Source organism: Strix uralensis, chromosome 27 (genome assembly GCF_047716275.1).
Source record: "Strix uralensis isolate ZFMK-TIS-50842 chromosome 27, bStrUra1, whole genome shotgun sequence".
In the NCBI taxonomy this organism is placed as follows: Eukaryota; Metazoa; Chordata; class Aves; order Strigiformes; family Strigidae; genus Strix; species Strix uralensis.
In genome coordinates, this window is record NC_133998.1 from 5,794,711 (window position 1) to 5,811,183 (window position 16,473).

Here is a 16,473-nt window from a genome sequence, read left to right on the forward strand (position 1 = left end):
AGAAAAGTTCTCGTAGCAGCAGCACCGTTCCTCAAAGGAAACCAGAGGCATCGCTTTTTGCCCGTGTGAGTTGGGAGCACCCAGGGAAGCTGAGGCCATTTCCAAATCAAGTTCTTGTTGGTGTCTGATAAGGGGGCGACGGTGGCGTTACAAGGGGAAATGGCCACGGCTGGTTCGTAAAGGAATTGCAGGGGGCAAGATGTGATGTCCTTGAGAATTTGTAATAGGAGAGGGTTTTGCTGGAAAGGTACATTGTGCGTTTTCATCAGGGTTGTTAATCTGTTCAGTCTGACCTTTGTAAGGAGTTTGTGTACGAAGGGTTTGCCCCTGGAAATGCTCTGAGCCGGGAGCTTAGTGCCTGCCTCTCTCCATCGCTCCGAGACGAGCTGTCTGGGTTAGCTTAGTGAGGTATTCAGTTTGCATTACCTGTCTTTATGTTAGGATTTTGGCTGCATTAATTTTTTAAATAAAACTTAGTGCTGATATGAGATTTAGGTAATTTCCATTGCTTGTGATGTTCCTCAGGTAAGCGAGCTTCAGCTCTGAGTGTGCAGTTCTGCCTGGCAGCTTTACGTGTGATGTGGTATGAACTATCCCAGTATAGCTGAAGATGCTGCCTTTCCCCATCCCAGTCAAAACTGGAAAAAACAAAGGAGTTGAAATACAGCATCGTGTAAATGTTCTTAAAGTTTGGAGCCTGAAGTGCTGCTGTAGCTCTCGGATCAGCACAGGCTGCTGGAGCTGCTTCTCATCCCTGTGAGGCTGGAGAGCATGAAGATGCTGAAAATAAACCCAGATCAGGGTTTAAGGAGGTTTCCTACTGACTAAGCAGTCTTGCTTCAAGAAAGTCGCTGTGATTAATGGCACATCTCAGCTCCGTAAGCTGGGCGATAGCTGCCGGTCCTTTGTTTTAGCCCTGGGTGCAGATGCGTTTGCACTGAGTTAATAGGAGGAAGAGTTGCGATTCCCCGGCAGCCGGTTGAGGGGGAGAAGCAGTTGTCATGCTGCCGAATTGTCAGCAGAGACACTTAAACCGAGGTACTATTGTAGTTAAAAGCTGAGCTTTAGAGGGCTGGCTGAGCCGGATCGGGGTTTGGAAAAGGCTGCTGCCTGTCAGCTGGGGTACGCTGAGCTGCACCGAAAATCTCCGTGCTGCTGGCTGCCTGCCTGGGCTGCGTGCTGTTTACTCGCTTTCAGAAATACCGAAATTTAACTTCGCCTTTCTCTAAAACACACCTTTCTCTCATTATTGTAAGTTCAAGTGTGGTCACACTGTAAATGCAGATCAGCTGAGGGGAGGCACTTTGTGTATTGACTAGGATTTTAATTCTCCCCCCACCCCTTAAAAAATACATATTTCATCCAACACCGTGCTGAGAAACTTGTGGTCCCTTGCATGGGGCTTACGCTATCAAAGTGGCCATTTCACGTAAAGCTTATGTGACACTGTTGAGTAACGGGGTGGTGGGGGTGAGCAGAGGTTAATTATGTTGTGTAATTATGTTAATCTCTTGCTGCTAAAAACATTTTAAAGACTTTGTTGGTGCGTTGGCCTTACTCTTGAAATCCATTTTAAAAGGAGGAGGAAAAAAATCTGGGATGGAAGGAATGCTTAAAATCAATTAATTAATTAAAAAAATTGGTGTGGGGGTGTGTGTATTTCTCTCCTCTGCCCTCATGGCACCCCCTTGGTGTGTGGTGTCCCCAGGCACCCGGAGGGGAGCAGCGGTGCCTGAGGAGGAGGAGGAGGGATGCTCCGGGGTGCCGGCCGGGTTAGCCCCGCTGCGGGTTGCCTGCCGCCGGCTCAGACTGGTTTCTGGAAAGTGCTTTGTCTCGCAGGCTGCATCCTGGGAAGGGTCATGTGGAGCCCAGTGATGTCATGGGATCAAAGCCTGACTCAGCTCCGCGTCCGATGGATGGGTGTCCGCAGGTACCGAAGTGCGGGCTGAGATGGCAGAGCCCACCAGCAGCGAAACTTCCCGCGCCTCCGGCAGGCGAGGAGTTAAGGCTGGTTCCCCCGAGCCCAGCGCTTCCTCTGCCGCCTGGAAAAGCCTGGCTCCTTCACCAGGAGGGGAGAAAGTCTCAACTTGAGTATTACAATGGCAGTGCCTTAGCGCCTGGCGGCAGGCTGTCAAGAACTCTGGAAGCCTCTCTTCACGCAGGGTGTGGTGGTCCTTTTCCCCATAGTGTCTGACTCCCGAAACTTGCAATCAGGCTCAGGTCCTCAGAAAGACATGGCAGCAGTCCCAGGCAGATCCTAATCTAGAATTTTGTAATTGCATTTATTTGCATGTGAGGCAAATACATACATTCTTCCTGCCTTTTGGTAAAGAGCCAAACTTTTTTCGTCGTGGGGGTTTGTGTGTTCGCAGGGGTTGGTTTTTTTTTTCCTCCTTGGTGATTCTAGTTTATGCTTAGTGAGGTTTGTGTGTGTGTTCTTGTTTTGCCTCTTTTTTTTTTTTTCATTTGTTTGTTTGTGCTTAACATAAAAAGTGTAAGTACAGTGATGCCGGGTGCTTAATAGCTTCAGTCTGAGATGTATTTTGAAGATAGGGTAAGCGAGCATACTGGCAAAACTTTGATTGCTCTTTCTGAACTTCTTTTGCAGTAACCACTGTACTTTGCCCTGTTTTGAAATTAAGGTGTTTTGTCCAACTTTTTTTCCAGCGTACTTACCTCATTTGCGTCTCCTCTCTCCCCAGAGCCTCACAATGACAGAGGAAGCATGCAGGACACGAAGTCAGAAACGAGCGTTAGAACGTGAGATAACGCATAACGATGTGGACAGTAAAAAACTGAAAATGGAGAAAGGACTGTTAGGAACAGATATAAATGCTGAAGGCGACATGAAAATAAAAACAGATCCTGGAGCTGGAAAAGTGCAAGGATTATTAAAAAGTGGAGAGGTGAAAGCGACCATCAAAGTGGAGGTCCAGACGGGAGATGAGCCTGTGGACATGAGCACCTCCAAAAGGTGAGTGACGACCTACGTGCTGCGGTTGCACTGTAACGTTCGGGGCACCGGCACAGCAGGAAGAAGTCCTCTGCATCATAAAGGTAGAGAGAATTAAAATTTTACGTGTCTGTGGCAGCTCTGGCTCTTCACGTGAGATTCAACAGCTACTTCTGTATAACTTCCTTACTGATTTTTCTTCCACAAGCTTTGACAGCCGTGGCAGCTGTGATGAGCAGCTGAATAAAGAAATACGGTCTTGAATAGAAAAACGTACAAGTTATAAAGAGGATGCGCTTTGAGCTACTGATTGAGATTTATGTGAGGAAGAGTGGTTTGGGTTTTTGTAATTGAGCTGTGATATAGGAAAAATAATAGATTATAATTGTCTAAACAGAGGAGTTTTAATTGCAACTTGATTCTTCCTGACAGAGCAGTATGTATGGATAAGTCTGACTTTCTTTTTGAAGGAACTTGTGGATTTTGACACTGGAAGTGTTATGAAAAGGCAGCACCTGTCTGCAGCAATTCTCTGTAAGACAAGCTCTTAATACTTTTTTGAAAGTCCAGCCTCCTTAAGATGTCTGAATTTTGACATCTGAAAGCGTGAATTCAAAGTCCTGTATCACTTTGGAGAATTTTATTATTACTGAAATGTAAAGCTTTTCCTTTGACTTCAATATGAGATACACACATGAATTGGGTGGTTCTCACATCTACAGGCATCACTTTAAAGGCAGATTCCGAATCTTCTGCCGTATTTCTAACCCAGACTCTGGCTGTACCAGCATGAAAATTCTATCAGAAGTTCCGTGGCCCTGATGTTGGCCCTTTAAGGTCTTGCTTTTTATTTTGTAGTCCAGTAAGATCCAATATATCGAGCAGGAGGTCTAGAAGCCTCGTTTATTCCCGGTGCCGACACCAGCTGATGCTGGAGTGTGGTGATACGTAAGAACTGAGACCTGCCTTGTCTGTGCAAAATGGCTTGAACAGTTCTTGGGAGTAATAAATCCGTGTTTGCTTGGATGTCAGGTGTTACAGCAGTGCAGCTTTGAGGTGTGAAGCTGAAAACATGAGATCCTTATGTATCAACTGTGCAGGAATGATTGGGAGGAGAGGTGCTTACGGGTGCTGCCAAGAAAATTGGTATCTTTGATGTTTAATGGCAGTTCATCTGTAAACTTTTCCAAACTTTTGGTGCTTTTCTAAGAGAAATAACTTAGACTGCAAGAGCCTGATTACTTTATCCAAATATTACTTCAGCGTATGTAAAACAAGACCTCGTCCATCAGCGTGATTGAGGGAAGGTGATAGTTTTTAGCTTTCTCTATAAACCTTCTGCCAAAGGGACAATTGCACAAGTTGCCCAATTTAATACTTAGGAGGTGCTTGTGTCTTGCACAGAAGCAGTTCACTGGGGTACTGGATGACTTCCACGTCAAGCAGTTGTATTGTGCTGACTAGGAGGAAATCTCTGAAGGTGTCTTTTGGCGCTACCTACTAATTAACAAAGTTATGCATGCCCTTTTTTTGAAGAATATCTAAAAAGATTGCTCATACCAAAAATTGAATAAATTAGAATCAGGTATTCTAACTCTTGTTGCAGTACTTGCCCCCACATGCATGTGCTCTTTGTGAATTTATAATATTTTTGAAATGTGTGCCAGTGTTTCTGCGCTGTTGGTGTCCGTCTCTGTGGCAAGACGTGCAAACAGGATGATGAAGGGGCTGTACACTTAACTTCCCAGAGAGCATCTGGAACAATAACACCTATTTAGATGAGATGAGAGAACATCCTCTCTCCGGACAGCGTTCTTATTTCAGGTGGTAATAGGATATTGTTGTATTCAGTTTCGGCAAGGAGGGAGAAGAGGCTTCCCCATACAAAAAATATGCTTGCGTAAGGAGGCAGTCTGATCCCAATTCTGCTGAAGTTAATAAATATAATTAAGAGTTTCATGAGGCTTTGGATAAGCTCTTTGGATACTGTTTGTGAGTTGGAACACCTTTCGTCATGCATATTTGTATAAAACTCTTAATAGAGAGGAATTAAACCCTGGGTCATCTCAAATGACAAAAATGAGCCTGAATGATTCTGCAAACTTCTGGGAGTAAGGCAGCAGCTTCCCAGGCCCTGGGGCTCTGCTCCTGCGTTGTGGCCGTGCCCTTGGTCCGTGCGTGGCTTCGCTCCCGGAGCATAAACGTGGCGCTGAGCAGCTGACCGGCCTCAGGATGCAAATATCTCCAAGTGAATGCAATCTGAGTCTGGAGATGCCTGTGATATAGAGGGAGCTTGTCTCTGGATGAGTCTGATCCCTTGCATATATAAGAATACAATTGGCATTTGTAGGGAAGGTGGATCTTCATTTCATAAGGCTTTTTTTTTTTTTTTTTTAAGTGTGGGACTTACCTTTCCAGACCTTTGATCTTTAGAGGAATTTAGCTCACAGTTTTCATAAGACCTGTGTCTTTAAAGCAGTTGAGCTGATTTTCTGAGGAGATGAAAAAAGAGCTGTTGCTTAAAATGACTGAACTGCTACAAACTTCTTGGGTAAAATTCATGCTTAGTGATGTATGGTGTTTTGGCTTTTAAACTTCCGTAATACTTTTAGAACTGAAAACATAATATTTTCCTTGGAAAAGGTAGCCCAGCAATAATCACAGTTTAACTGACATAAAGCTGATTGAATGGATTATCTTCCTGAAATCAGTTGATTTTCAAGATCTGAACGACAAACCTGGCAATATCTCTGCGTTAAACTTAAATATTTTTCTTTTAATATTTTTTTTTTCTAAACCTTAAAGTTAAATTTAAAAATAGTATCTGGTTTGAGCACATTTACTGATGCCAGAAGAAACAGAAGAAAGTCTGTAGTGGTAGAAGTCTTTGATGAGAGGTCACACAAGGCCAAACCAAAATCTTGCTCCTCTGCCTGGCGTTTCTGCAGCACTGGGAGCTCGCTGCGCTGCTGTGTAATTATCCCAGACCTACTGCGGAGAAGGAATGGGAGGAAGGAGAGTCTGCTCCCCTCGATAAGGACACGTCTCGTTTGCAGTGGGACGGTAAAATAGTGTCACGTAAATGGCTTTGCTTGTGAGTACACTGATTTACATCAATAGGGGTGCTGGAGGGAAAGAACGTTTGTCAAACCTGGTTGAATCCTGGTGTCTTACGGTGCTTTCAAGCTCTGCTTTCCCTTTCCTCTGCTCTTCATCTCTCCTCTTCTTTCCTTGCCCTTAAATACATGAGTTTCCTACCACGTGTGCCCTGCGCTGAGCATCGGTTGCTTCCCGCTGAGGCTGGGGCTTTCTCCTGGAGCCGTTCTTGGCTCCTGCTGCCCGCTGCATTGATTGCGCTCCAGACGCAGCTCCCTTCATCTGGGGTATACGTTCTGACCGTTTGGCAAGGGGTTTTTTTTCCCTAGTTCTATTTCCTGAGCTATACAAAATGAACTAGCTGCATACACAGTCCTGGTTAAGCTCACGATTTCTGGTGTGCTCACAGGAAGGTTTGGCAGAGACCACAAGTGATGTTTCTGGACACAGCTGGCTAGCTGGATGGGAGCTGCTGTGCTCAGACAGGTCTACGAGGACAAATTCTCCTCTCTCCTGTGTACTGTTAGCCCGACTGTAGGAAAACCTTGCTCATAAATAGAGGTGTGGGGTGTTTACAGGCAAGAACACTACTTGACCCCGTGAGCAGCTGTGTTGTGCTTGGTTGTTGCGCTGTGCTATCTTAAATCCTCAAAATTATAGTAACTCTCCAAATAGATAACCTCAAAGTCTGTTTCACTTCAGAATTCTAAAAAGCGAGGCTTCTCAGTGCTGCAAGAGAAGTGAGAGAGAGCGAGAAATGGTTTTGTCGCAGCACACGAGCACGATGGCAGTGGTGAAGGTGATATTGGTAATAAAACACAAAGAGTTGGCTTCTGTCTCTCCCCGGTTCTCGCTTTGGCTTGATAGCAGTCTGGGAATGAGCAAGCTCTGTAAAGCAAACTGGAAAACTTTTTAGGCAGTTGAACATCTTGCAATTTTTCCTGTATTGTCAAGAGTGGTAAATTAGTGTATTAACTATTTCATCTGTATTAATTGTGGTTTGATCAAAACCAGTTTAAGGCGAGCTGATAAACGGGAATTATTCCTACAGATTTCGTATCATTCGGGGTCTTACTTTTTAAAAAGCCCAGCAAACAAAAAAACCCCCATTCCGAACCACTACATGTATTGTGTCATCTTCTCACATTAAGCTACAGAGTCTGGATTTTCCTTCCAATTGAAATACAAGTCTGGAGAAGCCAAAAAGTCTGCATTTGATACGTTTGGTTTATTTTCCACCAAATGCACCCATCTATTGTCCCCCGATGTGTGGTACCCACAAGTGTCAAATACACCCACAGCGTTAGGATCCTGCTTCTTGAAATTACATGGAGCTGGCCCTGACTTAAGCCATTGCTTGTTTGCTTAAATGAAAACTGTCAGGAAGGGTGAGAGTGAGGAGTGTGTAGGCATCCCTAGAGCTGATGCTCTCGGAAAAATAATCTATCCGAACGCCTTAGGTCCTTCAGTTTTAGGTCTTGCTGGTTATGATTTGTGTGCTTGACAGACGTCGCGCTGCTCAGGAACCTCAGAATAATCATGTTCTTTTGTTACATGGGATGATTTAAAATATCTAATAGAAATTGTTTTGAAATTGTATGAAAGTTGGCCTAATAGCTGCGCTCTGAATTTCCCTGTTAGGGTTTGGATGCTAAATTTTGGTGCTTTGAAGGATTTTAGGTTGGTTTGGGGTTTTTTGTTTTGTTTTTTTTCATGTGGCCAAATCACATTTAAAACTTAGGAAGTGAATAGATTTGACTCTGAAATTCTAACGTGTTCTTAAGCACATTGGGATGCAGCCTGTGTTGGCTGACCAGACTCTCCGCTTTACTGGAATTTACTGGGAACAGTGTTCACGGCAGCGCCAGCGAAGAGCAAGAGGCTCCTCTCTTCCCATTAGTAAGCCTGGAAATATGGCCCAGCCCCGTACTTCAGATCCCCTTTTCAGCTTATGTACGTTGTGTCTGTGCCTCCTGTACTGAAGGATATTGTGACAAAATTGATGCCAGAGTTTCTTGGGGAATTTTAATGTTTCATTTTAAATGCAGACATAGTTTGATTAAAGTTTTCTTCCTGTATGCTCAGAGGAAGGGATGGAGTTTGTTTTGCTTCGGTTTCACACCACAGTCACTAGATCCATTGCAACGGCTTTGATTCGTGTAGATAAAACATCTCCAGGAAAAAAAAAAATTCCCCACTGTATTGCTTTTTCTTTCCTTGTTTGTCTTCCTTCCTTGCCAAATATTTTTGGATGAGAGTATACAAGAGATTGTTGAATGGACTGAGGCAAAACTGTTGCATATTTGCTAATGCAGATTAAGCTTTAGTTTGAATAACAGTTGTGATGCTTCTTCCTTCAGTTACCTGCAAATGAGCAGAAAATGTTGGGATACCGCAGGATGGGGCTGTCTGGGTCTGCTCTGCAGTGGGGGATTTCGGGTTTCAGGTCAGCACTACTGTAACTTTAACCAAGTGAGCATCGCATTGATTTTTTTTTTTTTTTTTTCCCCCCAAGAGTGATCAAAAGAGCATTTTAGAGCATGGGTAAGATCTGGTCTGTAAAAGGAAGCTTATTTTTTTGTGTAATGCTTCTGGATCAGTATGAAGGAATGCAAAGAGTGCTTGTTGAGATACAGGAGCTCTTCTGTTAACGTTGTGACGCTCTCTGTAAGCTGCAGCGCCAGTCCTCTGAAATTAAACCCTCTACCAAAACCAGTAGTTCCTGGGTGTCTCTTTTTCTCTCACTAGTGTTAGGGTTAAACTTTGTCTTCCTTGGTCATTCTTCATTGAAATTTCTGTCTGGCAGGAAGGTGAATCTGTTGGAAAAGTCGAGTCCAACTCGAGATACCTTAGACCTTGGATGTATCATCTTCAAGACAAAAATTTAATTAATCCTCCCCTGGTCTAGCTAAATGGAAGCAGACCTCCAAGGCTGGATTTGGCCACCTTGACCCTCTTCTTTCTTTCAGATCAGCAAATAAATACACAGTGTCCCCATGGGAAAGTGGCTTTTTCGTTTGGTTTGTTTTTTTCTGGAATAGTTGTTGTGCTCTGAATTGCCACAGGATGCTCCAAGACACTCAGGAAAACTCTCGAATAGCGTGATGTGTCTGTCCTTCTGCTCTGAGGTTTTTAAAGAGAATATTGGAGGAAGCATGGCCTTTTTCTTAGCGCACTTAGTGACTTAGGAGGTCTGCGTTTCATTCCTTACACAAACTTTCTGCAAGGTCTCTTTTAAATTGTATTTTATTGCTGTGAATGCTTAAATGGGTGTACGTAACCGGGCAGCAACCCTGCTTTCATCTTCTAGCACAGAGTCCAAATGATTGAGACAGCAACACTTATGAAAGCTGAAGGGAGAATAATAGAACTATGTCTTTATTTAGCTAAAGGATATGCCTGATGGCTTCAGAGGATAAAGGTCATAGTATCAGGGCAGTTATCCCAAATTATTAACTGCTGGTGGCAGTATTTTTCTGAAAGTGGTGATATTTCCATTGTCTGTCTTATTTTGAAACATCTGCTTTGAATTTTTTGCTTTACACACAGGCTAACAAAAGAGTAAAGCAAACTCCTTTTTGAAGGAAGATTGTTTTGCACAGTTCTGGTCTACATTTCTGGAGTTCAGTCTTGTGCCACCTCGTTCACTGTGCAGTTGGTTGTGCTGCTGAGGAGATAAATCCTGTGATACCAAGTATGAGTCGATTTGGTTGCTGTGGTCAGTATGTGTTGCCTTAAAAAATAGATACTCCCTGCTTCAAGAAGGGCTTTTCCTCCGTGAGGTCGCATGTAGACTCAAAGTTGGTGTAGGGAGATGGTCCTAAACGGGTACGACATGCTTTTGTGGAAATATATGATTTGAGAACTCTGAATGTAGCGGTTTCTAATGCGGCTTTTATTAGATCAGCGTCTTATAAAATAGCTGTCAGGAATATCGTAATGTATCTTGCAAAATGGAGAAATCGTACGGTCAGGCCAGTGACGGGCGGTCCTGGTTGTGTCTCCTGCTTCACAGCCTGGGTGCAGGATGGGGTTTGTCACAGAGCTGTTGTGGGCGAGGTTTTATTTCCTAGTTCCAGATCTCATATCGTGTCTCATGTCGTGGTCCTACAAAACAGCTTAGGCAGCCTTTGTTTTTTTGGTTGGGTGTTTTTTTTTTTTTTTTGGTGCAAAGCAGTGGTATCTTGCATAGACATTTTGTTTTGCTGTTGCTCTCTTCCCGGTGCAAGGAGGTAACCGGGGGTACCCCCCGCAGCAGAGGGGATCCCCTTGGCGAAGGTGCTCTAGGTCCGTCTCGGGAAGGTCCCGGTGTGGTGTCACGGCTCGGCCGTGGCCGGGCAGACCAACGTCCACCCCAGCTCCTGGGGCCGTGGCCGTGGGCTGGCGAGAAGCCTTTGGAACCAGTCGGTCGTGCGGCGAGAGCGTGAACAGCCGCTCTCCCTCCGTCCTGCCCGGCTCCCCAGCCGAGCGAGCCCAGGCTTGGCCGGCGGGCTGCGAGCTGTGCTCCCCCTCCTCCTAAATTTAGTTGTGTTTTTTTCAAAGATAAGAGTATTCAGATGGCTGATGAACGCAAACTTCTGTTGATCGCACATTGCTGCAGATGTCCTGTCGTTCTGTTATCAGCACATGTCGTTGAATTAGTTCAGGATTAACATTTTCCTCCTTGTGCTATCCGGGGGCTGGCAGGCGTCGTCTGTCAGCCTGGCCTTCCTCATCCAGCCTGAAAATAAAACTAGGAGGACTCCACAAGGCAGTCCAGTGACTCTCTCGGGGCTTGCTTTTTTTTTTTTTTTTCCCTCCCCATTTCTCACTTCATTTCTTGAAAAACACCAAGGGGACCCTTGGTGCAGGTGTCTGCGGTGGGGGACCCCGGGGAGCAGTGGGGACCCCCGGGCATGGCCGCTCCATTTTCTCTGCCGGCACCTGAGCCCGACCTCACCTCACAAAATGAAGGCCGGGCAGCACCGGCTGGGACCGGCCGTTGCCATGGTTTTCACCGTGGCAGGTCACGTGCCTGGCGTGTCACATGACCCAGCGGTGGCCCCGCTCGGTGCGGGCGGGGAGAGCCCCGGTGCCGCCATCTGAAGCGGGTTCAGACGCTGCCGCCTCGGCCGGAGGAAAACTGGCAGGAGCACGGCGACGGCGGCTCCGCCATGGCCCCGTTGGCAGCTCCCGGGTTCCGCCAACCTCCCTGCCGAGGACGGCCCGACGGCAGCCGGGCTGCTCTCGCCACGGCTTGGCGAGGGGGCGAAGCGTCGCCCATGGTGGAGTCCATCATCTGCAGCCAGAGAAAATCCTTCACGTCTCCTCGTGTTTGTGGATGGAACGTGTTGACCCCGTAGCTTTTCGCAGCAGCCGCGTGGTCTGGTTCAAGGGTGGAGCTGGCGAGAAGAGCCCTTGTGTTTCAGGAGTGGGCTGGTTCTGCCGGCTGCTCAAATCCCCACGTTTGTGTGATTCTCAGCTTTTTAGGTAACTGTCCCTGCTCTTCCTGAGGGACTGAACCTGAGGGTTTGAGGAGGAGCGGCCGGCGCCTGGCTCCAGTTGAGCATCAGTCCTTCCCGCGGAGCTGCTCCTGCTGTCACCTGGAAAGGGCTCCGCAGGGACGGGCTCAGCACGTCGGCGTGTTCCCGGTGCGCCCGGCCGGTGAGAGCTCGGCCCGACCCGGTTCTTCCCCGCTCAGAGCAACCTGAGCCAGTTTGGTGCTTTCAGACACAGGACAAAGCTGGAAAATACTTCACCTGTGCCACTGTTAAACTCTGAGGTTGTTTCAAAATTAAATGATTCCAGTTTACTGGTTTGCTGTGCCCTCTAGAGGACACTCTACTTTTTTCATTATTTTTTTCCACTAACATGGAAATTGTGTTTTAAAAGCTGGGTTTTGAAGTATTTGAGGCTGGTTCTGCAGTATCCAAAATACCGTTCGACCTGCCCCGAGCCTCACTGAAGGTGTGTGTTCCGCAGAGATTATCAGGGCAGATGGCTTTTTGGTGCTGTTACTCAGTGTGAATATCCTTTGCATCACTAATTAAGATAATAAGGATTAATTTCTGCTAATCATTGAATTCCTAATAAATGTGACATATCAGTTAAGTCTAGAAATTGTTGTTTAGCCTAAGAAGTAATTGCCTGATATTTAAAAATCCAAAGCTCGTATGCCACGTCGCTTACTTGTGAATAATACAAACCACACTTAAATATTTGCTTCGTACAAATTCTTTATGCGTTTTGTCTAATGCATAAATGTAGAAGGTTCTCACTGTAAACGTTACTGTTCCTGCTTCTGAGTTACAAGAAAAACAAAACAATTACTTGTGTTACGTTCTCCTAAAATTCTTGCTGTTGGCCCTTTCTCAAGCCCTGTGGTTGTTGCCGGGGCAGGGGGAGGACTTTGCTGTCCCGCTCCTGTGAGGCTCCTGCTAAACCTCTCAGCAATCACATGCCACAAACCTTGCGCTGAGGTACTTCAGAGTTTGAAATCCCAAATCTGGTACCGAAGGTGATCTGGCAGTGACCAGCTTGTGCAGCAGAGGAGAGGCGCTGGCATCTGTTGTCACATCACGTCATCTCTGCCCCTTTTGGTTCACGTAGTTTAAGATTCTGTTCTTGTATGATAATTGTAGGTGATAGAGCCGAGAGGTGATTTATTGTCAGGAATTCAGGTGGAAGGTGCAGCCATCACGTTAAGGCCAAATAAAGAGTTAAAATGAATATAAGTCTGGATGTGTTTCAGTGGGTTTTGATGAAGTTGCGTGGATGTGTCTGTGGTGAGACTGTTAGAGGTTTCCACTGTTAATAGCAGAAAAGAATTTAGTAGCGTTGCTGTAGAAAGAAAATAATGCCATAAAGTTCTTAAACTCAGGTAAGTGAATAGGTGTGAATTGTTGGTGTTGGGTTTCCTTCAGACTCAGTAACTTGGGTGGGGGAAAGTCACAACTTACAAATATTTGCCTCAGAAAAGGAAAAAGAAAAGCTGGGGGGGGGGGGGGATGGTTTTGCCTTTCAGCACATTAGAGAGAAGCAGCAAGTGACCTGTTTGTCCCTGGCTTCGGGTGGGATGTGGTCTTCCCCCGGCGCAAGCAGAGCCCTGGGAAGCCTCTGTGTGTTCGGAGGGGAGTGCAGGGGCTGGTGGAAAAGCTGCTGATTTGGCGGACGTCACCACGGCTGCGTGGTGTGGCTGCATCTCACCTCCTGGCCCGCTTTTGGGCTGGGAAGCGTAATACCCCCAAGGAGAGCAGAAACTGATTGTCCGTGTCGGGTTTATTCAGAATTTGAGAGATTTGAGATTAATCTAGCAGAAGGTTGTAAATAACGTTACTTTGCAGCGTAAAGTAGTTGTTTGCTTGTTTTTATTAACTTGCTCTCTGTATTTTTCTTTCAATTTGCAGTGAAATAAAGAGAGAAAAGAGAGTCCCCTCACCGGATGTTATAGTGTTATCCGACAATGAACCTTCTAGCCCTAGAATGAATGGTTTAACAAAAATAGCATTAAAAGAGACCAACACAGAGGCACTCATGGTGAGTCTTCTTGTCTTGACACACTTTAAGCTGTGCCATCTAGAAAGAAGAAAACACACCACTTGTTCCTACAGAGGCACTTGTGATCACAGGGGCAGGTGGATACGTGGTTTTATAGAGATGGATTTGCAAGGAGGGAATCTTGAGGCTGTTAAAGGCTGATGTCCTTTCAATTTTTTCAGGCTCTTAACACCTTGATTTTTATATAATTCGAAAGCACACCTCTTTCAGAATTGGCTTTTTAGTGGGTGCAATGTCCCTTACCCAGCATGGCATAACAGAGATTTGTTGTCTGACTCTGGCTTTACTTGTTTTGCTAGTTGAAGATATCTCAGAACTTTTTTTGCCTTTGAGTTCTTTCTCCATACTCACCTCATGTCCGTATATTGCAGGCATGTCGGTGATATTATGATGTATGTGACAATTATACTGTTGTAAGTTCTTGTTGTAACTTGTGTGGTATCTGTCTTCTCCCTCTCCCCCCTCCCTGTTTTCCCATCCTCTACTGCCATACCTGGCCCTGCAGAAAAGCAGTCCAGAGGAGCGTGAGAGAATGATTAAACAACTTAAAGAAGAGTTACGGTTAGAAGAAGCAAAACTTGTTTTATTGAAAAAGTTACGGCAAAGTCAAATCCAGAAGGAGACCACTACTCAGAAGGTATTTATTCTACAGATACTTACCATCTCATCTTTTGAAATGAAGGGGAAAAATACTGAAATAACTCTGGCAGTTGCCATAAGCTATGGAACATGAGATAGCTTTCAAATAAAGCGTATCTCACTTTTCATAAAATCTTTATGAAGTTTATAGTGGTTTATCCCATTAACTATTCCTTTCTGTGGAATTCCGTTTTTTGTCTTGCCAAGACCAAACAACAAGACACTTCATCCTATCAACCGTATTCAAAAGCCGAAGACCTTTTTGTTAACTCAGATGCATTTATGACTGTAACATACTTCCAATTATTAAACGCTTCGTCCGGTCCTTAATGCTGCGTAGAGATTGCTGAAATACATTTGGAAGAGATTCTTGCACGTAACAGATGTGCTGACAGGTAGAGTTAAAGCCTTTGAACCCCAGGCTCTGGGAGCTGGCGGCCGAGGGCTGCAGTTTGTGCTGCGTCGCAGAAGCCCAGGTCTGGATTCCAGGTCTGACCAGGTGAAGTAAGTCTGTGCTCAGCTGCACACTTTCATCACCCAAAAAACCCAGGTGGCCCCTGGAAGGACCGGCTCAGCCCTCCCACCCTGACCTCCCTTCCCTTCCTCCTCTTTTCTCCCCACCCCTCGTCTCCCACAGCCACGCGCAATATCCAGAGTGCTGCGAGGAGAGTTGTTTTCATCAGCAACTAACCCAGCAAAAAAAGAAAAAAAACACTACTTTTTTGTCAGAGGGGTCACCCATTCTGCTCACTACGTGTGCCGTTCGCGCTGGCACTGAAGGGTAGAGGTGGAGGGTGGCAGGAGAAGCGCAGAGGAGGCTGGGAGGCGAGGGGGTGTGCGAACACCCCACGCGCTGCTGTCAAGGCACAGGTGAAATTTCAAGTATCTGTAACAATGGCAACTAAACAATTTTATTTTACAGCGTGTGATGCTGACTTGATGGATTTTTGTGATGGGGGCGATGTGTAGATCTAAGTGCACTTCCCGGTGCAGGTGGATGTTCATACAGCTCTCTTGGCTGGTTTGGGTGGTTTTATTGGCGTCTTTCTCCTGGACTTCTGAGTGCTTCAGTAGATGGGATTAAAACTAATGCCAGTACCTGCATCACTCAACTCGCTGCTGAGCCATGAGCTCTGGATGTTTGAACTAACGAGGGTGAAATGGCATATCCTAAACTTCTTAATATCTGATGTCTTTTTCCTAAACTTTTTTCACTTTGCACTATGCTTGAACCTAGTTAGTTGAGACTAGTAGTAATGGAGGCTAAGACTGAAGTGGGCTCTAAGCTGAGACTGCTAAAATAGATTTCCAGATTGCTCTGCTTTTGGTGTATAGACTCTTATTTTCCTGGTGTAATCTTATCTATACTTACCTAATAATGTCTTCATTTAAATACGCATGTTGAGATGCTTGGAGGAAGAAAGGGATGGGGGAGGGGGGAAAACCAGTCTTTGAAGATTCTCTTACTGAGGCGTAAGGAGGTAAACGCTTTTATTCCCTTAGCTTCTGTAATTCTGCTTACACCCTTACACTCGTCTGCTTTCTTTCTGGTTTTTCCTCTTCCAGCCTGCTGGTTCCTCTGGGAGTGCTGTGGCCACCCCTCCGCCCTTGGTGCGGGGACCGCAGAGCGTTCCTGCTGGCAAGCCGTCCCTCCAGGTCAGTGGGGTGGGCCAGGCTGCCAGGTTTAGGGCATGGACCAGAGAAGAAGGTGCACAGTACAGAAAAGACAGTCCCATCACATTAATTGCTTGGAGCCAGGTGGAATTTTTTTTTTTTTTTTTTTTTTTAACTCCCAAAACCCCGCTATAAGCTTTTTAAGAACGATTGGGGTGGGAGATAAAAGTAGGATGTCACACGGAGATAACTCTCATAAGCTTATTTTTCAGTGGCTGATCATCCTGATCCACTCTGCTGATAAACACATCCATGCTAGTACTAACGACCTTTGGCCAAAGAGGATGCCATGGAGTTACGTCATAGAAATGTTGTGGCAGCCTGTTGCCGTACCCTCAAGAGACTTAATTGTGCCCTCAGTATGATTAAGAGCTGAGTGAATCATATGATTTTCTCTGTTGGCTTGGTGGCTGAATGGCACATGATGGTAGGAAAGATCTTGGTTCAGACTAAATTAAATGAAATGTTGGAAAGCCTTGGGGAAGAAGAAAAAGAAAAGGCAGAGGCAGTTGACATCTGTCAACCTAATCTTCCTCTTGAGCCTCGTATCTTGTTTTGCTTTTGGATTTAAAACA

At 45.5% G+C, this 16,473-nt stretch overlaps 1 protein-coding gene across 4 annotated transcripts in view; it reads left to right on the forward strand.

Moving 5' to 3' along the window:
* GATAD2A (GATA zinc finger domain containing 2A) overlaps positions 1-16,473 on the forward strand; it is a 66,532-nt gene that overhangs the window by 39,682 nt on the left and 10,377 nt on the right. For 3 of the 4 annotated variants that reach the window (XM_074851787.1, XM_074851788.1, XM_074851785.1), the window contains exons 3-6: positions 2,703-2,974; positions 13,435-13,564; positions 14,091-14,222; positions 15,791-15,880. In XM_074851787.1, the coding sequence (XP_074707888.1) occupies positions 2,712-2,974; positions 13,435-13,564; positions 14,091-14,222; positions 15,791-15,880 (615 nt within the window). In that variant the 5' untranslated portion in view covers positions 2,703-2,711. The remainder of the gene's footprint in view (positions 1-2,702; positions 2,975-13,434; positions 13,565-14,090; positions 14,223-15,790; positions 15,881-16,473) is intronic. The other variant, XM_074851789.1, reaches the window with a different exon arrangement.